Raw genomic sequence first — 6,083 nt, forward strand, 5'->3', positions numbered from 1 at the left:
ACCCAAGAAGGATGGGTCCCTGCTGAGTCTGGTTCCTCTCAAGGTTTCTTCCTGTAATTTTTCCTTGCCCCCGTCACCCTCGGCTTGCTCAACAGGGGTTTTAGTCTGTGGGTCCTGGATTTTGTAAAGTTGCTTTAAGACAATGTCTATTGTAAAAAGCGCTTTATAAATAAAGTTGACTTGACTTGACTTAAGCACTTAATAACAGTATATCCCCCTATTTAAAGATTTGTATATACTTTCTTCTCTTGTCTACAGTGTAAAATGGGATTAATACAGTAAGATACATTAATGCTTGCAGAATGTAATACAAGGTCGAACATCTGCAAGCATTTGGCTGCAATTTCAGTTTCTGACACTGATAAAATCATTACTATGTTTAAGTCCACATATAAAATAACCCTCATATAATGACGTTTAGGATCATATATATAGGAACAATACAAAAAATACATGTTCCCTTTCATTTTTCCCAGTTATTTCTAACAGTCGAACAGACAAAAGTCAACAAAACAATAAATACTAACAGCGTGACTGAGTTGGCTTTGTTTTACAAGGGTTCTTCAAAAAGTTTCCGCACTCTATTTATTAAGAATTTCAACAACAAATGACATCACTTTTCTACAGTCACCTTCTGATGCATTTTTCCAGCATAGTACAAATGTTTTTGGTTGAGCACGTAGCCACTGATTCACCGCTGCTTTCACATCATCATTACATGAAAATCTTCCTCCCCTTAAAGCTTCTTTGAGCGTCCAAAAAGGTGGAAATCAGATGCCGCTAAATCCAGACTATAAGCTCTCTCTCAGTCTCTCTGACACGACCAATTACTACTCCTCCCACCCTCACCGTTTCCAACCAAAATATAAAAGTGCAGAAACTTTTTAAAGATCCCTCATATATGTACAAACAAAACTTTTTCCAAGTGTCTGAAAACTCTTAAATCCACCGTGCTGACCCTTTCTTATGGGATCCATATTTAATAGATACACAACACATAACAACACCCTTCATCAGTCAACCTCTCCTTCATTCAGTTTGTACTCTTCATCCAAAGTAAGGTTGTTCGCTCTGAAAATTGTAGTCCGGACAGACTTTCTGCACCAGCTTGTAGTCGATGCTCAGGAAAGAGATAAAAATGCAGATCACTTTGAAGGGCTTGGCACAGAGCCAGGCAGCATTAGACTGCGTGTGCTCAGTAAAGCAGGTCTGAGACGGGTCATACAGGCAGGGTTTGGACTTCTTTGACTGGTTGGTCTTCTCGTACTCCACTCGACAGTTGAAGGTCTTGATGACTTTGGGAGCGATAGTGGACTGTTGAGGCTGATGAAACTGGAGTTCTGGCTGACTGAGGGTACTCTGCTGCTGATGCACCTCAAACTCCACCACCTTTGACGGAGGAACGATGCTGACTGAGACGTTGCCGAGGCTGGAGGAGTTGTGGCGGAAGTAGACGGTGAACGTACCGTTGACGTGGTCAACAATCTTACCCGTCACCAGTAAGTTGAACTTCAGGGTCTTGACACTGAAGTAGAAGTCCCCCCAGCCGAAGATCTTCTTGGTCTTCATGGTGGTTTTTAGGGGAGGCTTGCGCTTTGGAATGTAGCCTGTCTGATCCAGGAACTGTGACTGGTTCCTGGCCCAGTCGTATGGGTTCTGAAAGCTGTAGGTAGGTGGCTTGGGTTTCATTTGTGTGTGGTCCATAGAGGAGAATATCCTAGAGGTCTGGAATGGGGGTTTAACTCCAGTCCCACCTACTCCTCCTGCTCCACCATATGGAAGGCCCTTTAAGACAGACCCTGCTGTACCCAGCTCCAGGTAGGTAGATTTGCCTGCCTGCTTATCCAGGCCATGTACCTGGAAAAGAACAAATCAGAAATAGATGGTTAAACAAAATACAGTGGACCCTTGACCTACGAATTTAATTGGTTCCGAAGGGTTGTTCTTAAGTCAAAATGTTCGTTAGTTAAACCTATTTTTCCCATAAGAAAAAATGTAAATAGAATTAGTCCGTGGCAGACCTCCCAAACCCCCCCTTACATAACCTTTCTAATGTCTTAAATGGTCTTTTTTTGTTATAAAACAAGTACATGTGCTGTACCATACACCATAATACATTTCCTTTTTTTATAAAATGAATCTACAAGAAACAACAATAACTCATATTTCTCTATTATTTCCTTCTATATTTCAATAGCGTTGTATTTTGTAGGTGTAATTGCATGAAAGAAAGAATACTTTACGAGTTTCTTCTTCTCTCTCACTCACTGTCCCCTCTGTCTGATACACAGTGACAGCACTATGCTTTCTCTGCAGCTTCTTTGGGGACATTTTAATATTGAATTTTACAAAATATAAAGAAAACACCGGAAAGACACCGTCCGCTGTCCGAATGAACGCTCACTGTATATACATATATATATATATATATATAGTGGGGGAAATAAGTATTTGATCACCTGCTGATTTTGTAAGTTTACCCCCTTACAAAGACTTGAACAGTCTATAATTTTTATGGAAGGTTTATTTTAACAGAGAGAGACAGAATATCAACAAAAAATCCAGAAAAAAAACATTAAATAAAAGTTATAAATTAATTTGTATTTAATTAAGTGAAATAAGTATTTGATCCCCTACCAACCAGCAAGAATTCTGACCCCCACAGACCGGTTATGTGCCCATGAGGCACACAAATTAGTCCTGTCCCTGTATAAAAGACTCCTGTCACAGAATCAGTTTCTTCTGTTCAAATCTCTCGACCACCATGGGCAAGACCAAAGAGCTATCAAAGGACGTCAGGGACAAGATTGTAGACCTGCACAAGGCTGGAATGGGCTACAAGACCATCAGCAAGAAGCTTGGTGAGAAAGAGACCACTGTTGGTGCGATAATTTGAAAATGGAAGAAATACAAGATCACAGTCAATCACCCTCACTCTGGAGCTCCATGCAAGATCTCACCTGGTGGGGTAAGAATGATTCTGAGAAAGGTGAGGTCAGTCCAGAATTACACGGGAGGAGCTTGTCTCAGATCCCAGCTTTTCAATGGGCACAAGGCACACAGTAACACCCTGGACAGGGCGCCAGTCCATCGCAGGGCAGACTCACACACATACACACACCTATTCACCTACAGGGCAATTCAGTGTCTCCAATTAACTTGACTGCATGTTTTTGGACTGTGGGAGGAAACCGGAGCTCCCGGAGGAAACCCCATGCAGACACGGGGAGAACATTCAATCTCCGCACAGAAAGGACCCAGACCGCTCCGACTGGGGATCAAACCCAGGACCTTCTTGCTACCCACTGAGCCACCGTGCCGCCCCTGCTAAATGTCAAAAACGTTTATTTATTAGGATTTTTCCATTATGGGGATCGAACCTGTGGATCAAACCCAGGACGTTCTTACTGTGAGGCGATAGTGCTACCCACTGAGCCCCTGTGCCGCCCGCTTTCGAAAACGTAAACGTAAAAATGAATGACCGGCCTGGAACTCGATAATTTACTATAATAGTAGCAATTACTACTACCACTTACTGCTAGCAATTATGCAGTAGTAAGATGAAAGAGTACTGTAAAAAGATTAAATTGGATTTATGGGTCAATGTAGGATGCTGCATCTTGTCAGTGCATCAGCAGAGCTGATGTTCCACCACTCATTCCTGCATCCCTACCTAAACCAATAGCCACAGAGGTGGGCAGAGATTTTAAGGGCTTCTGGTTGGGAAATACAGTTTTTAAGCTACTTAGACCCTTCCTAACACAAAGTGACCATCAAAGTGCTCAATATTCATTTATCTTTTAGGATTTTAACGTCATGTTTTACACTTTGGTTACATTCATGACGGAACAGGAAGTTACTGGTTACACAAGATTCATCAGTTCACAAGTTTAATGTCAAACGCAGTCATGGACAATTTTGTATCTCCAATTCACCTCACCTGCATGTCTTTAGACTGTGGGAGGAAACTGGAGCACCCGGAGGAAACCCATGCAAACATGGGGAGAACATGCAAACTCCACACAGAAAGGACCCGGACCACCCAACCTGGGGATCGAACCTAGGACCTTCTTACTGTGAGGCGATAGTGCTGCCCACTGAGCCACGAAGCCGCCCTTAGTGCTTAATAAGCAAAAAAAAAAACGTCTGGATTTTCTAATGGTTTATTAAATCTTTCTATAAAAATCAATTACACAATGTACCTATTTTCATCTCTCGCTCTCTCTCTCTCTCTCTCTCTCTCTCTCTCACACACACACACACACACTTCAAGCTTGTCTATTATTCAGACTACAGTAGCTCTGTCAATGAATGGTGACAGTTCAGAGGAGAAGGCTTTATTTTAGGTCAGCAGGATAATAACAGGCTGGAGCTCACAAGAACCCTTCCCTTAAACCATCTTATTCCAATCCAACCCGGCCGCTCTAAATCAGAAACCTCCGCACAAGGCTGACACTGAATTCATGTTGCCATTTGTAGCCGTATTCATCAACACTGCTGCCAGCGTTTACCACTAATCAATTAATTGAAAGGCCTTTTCCAACCCGTCGTTCACACCGCTCACATCAGGGGAATGGATGATAGCAGAACAAGTGCAGTTATATTGATTACATGCACCATAGATTAAAAAAAGTGATGGTGATGAACGACTATTGACTGGATAATGACTTCAAGCCAGTTGCCACCAGACACAGATGAAAGAGAATTTGGTACTTTGACCCACTCACCTGTGACAGAACTCACCTAACAGACAAATGATTACAATCCAATAATCATGTGAATATGGAATGTGTACAAATAAACAAGAAAATGATGTGACAAGTGCATGATTACTGAACAAATACATACAGGAAGAAAAAACAAGCTAAGCAATATGCATAACTGAAAGGCAAAACACACACACGCACACACACACACAAAAGTGTTACTTCTGTCAAAAAAATTTCTTGCTTGCTGCCCCAATAAAAATTTATAAAAAAAACCCCTCTAATTTGGGTTTGTAAGGTGTTCCAAATATTCCTTAAAAGTATGTGTACACTTTGGACTTTTTAAAAGGGGCACAGGAGACCATAAGTTTGTTAGCACAGCCCCCCTTAGAAAAAAATTAGGGCTGTCAAACGATTACAAATTTTAATCGCGATTAATCTCAGAATTTCATCTAGTTAATCGCGATTAATCACATTTAAAAAAAAAAAATCTGTGTAAATGTTATGCTACCGTTAATTTGTTGGAGGTTGGCTGGTCCATCATCTGCCGTCGAACATTGTCCAATGTTGTCTGTCGTACATTGCCAGAGCTCAACCTGCTGCCAAATGTGTGCTTGGCCTGCATGTGGTATTTCAGGCTGGATGTACTCCGGTGATAGCTAAACTCAGCCTGACAATAACTGCAAACAGCCTTTGTTTTGTCAAGTGAGCCATCTGGCAAACTTTTGAAATGAAATTTCCCGTTTAACAGACCTTTCTCCGTCACTCACTTACTCCTCTACTCTTAATGAGAGATGCCGTGCACGGTCAAGTCTCAACATGAACTACAGATGACTCGCAGGGCCAAATAGAATTTGCGTTAACGGCACTATTTTTTTAATCGTGTTAAATTGAGATCGCGTTAATGAGTTATTATCACGTTAACTTCGACAGCCCTAAAAAATAAAATAAAAATTATGCTAGCCCACTACTGCTTGGATCCAGGGTTCAAATCTCCAGCAGTGCTACTGCCAGTCAGGCGTCTACATACAGACATGATTGACTATGTCTGAGAGGAAGAGGTGGCCGAGGCCCTTCAATGGATTGGCGTCCTGTCTGGGGTGTATTATCACATAGTGCTTAGTTATTCTGGAGAAGCCAAACCCACAACAACCCTTACCAGTGCTGGTAAAACATGAAAATGAGATCTCACATGTGAAGTAGAAATAAAACAGGAAAACCCATATTAAACACTATCCTTCATGTAAAATAGTATTATTTTTAAAAAGAGTACCAAAAGTTATTCCTCCATATTTAACAGTAAAATGCTGGTTTGTTCTTTTTATTATTATTTTATTATTACTATTATTATTAGTAGTAGAAGTTTTATTATTATTA

General features: G+C 41.1%; 1 protein-coding gene across 2 annotated transcripts in view; it reads right to left on the reverse strand.

The window, feature by feature from the left end:
* Positions 1-1,031: 1,031 nt before the first annotated feature.
* The window catches only part of LOC134316293 (neurexophilin-4), a 104,360-nt gene continuing 99,308 nt past the window's right edge, over positions 1,032-6,083 (reverse strand). The window contains exons 1-2 of one of the 2 annotated variants that reach the window (XM_062996629.1): positions 5,218-5,281; positions 1,032-1,857 (exon numbers count right to left, since the gene is read on the reverse strand). In XM_062996629.1, coding sequence (XP_062852699.1) covers positions 1,048-1,857; positions 5,218-5,250 — 843 coding nt within the window. In that variant the 5' untranslated portion in view covers positions 5,251-5,281 and the 3' untranslated portion in view covers positions 1,032-1,047. Of the gene's footprint in view, positions 1,858-5,217; positions 5,282-6,083 lie in introns of those variants that run through there. The other variant, XM_062996628.1, reaches the window with a different exon arrangement.

Source organism: Trichomycterus rosablanca, chromosome 6 (assembly GCF_030014385.1).
Source record: "Trichomycterus rosablanca isolate fTriRos1 chromosome 6, fTriRos1.hap1, whole genome shotgun sequence".
In the NCBI taxonomy this organism is placed as follows: domain Eukaryota; kingdom Metazoa; phylum Chordata; class Actinopteri; order Siluriformes; family Trichomycteridae; genus Trichomycterus; species Trichomycterus rosablanca.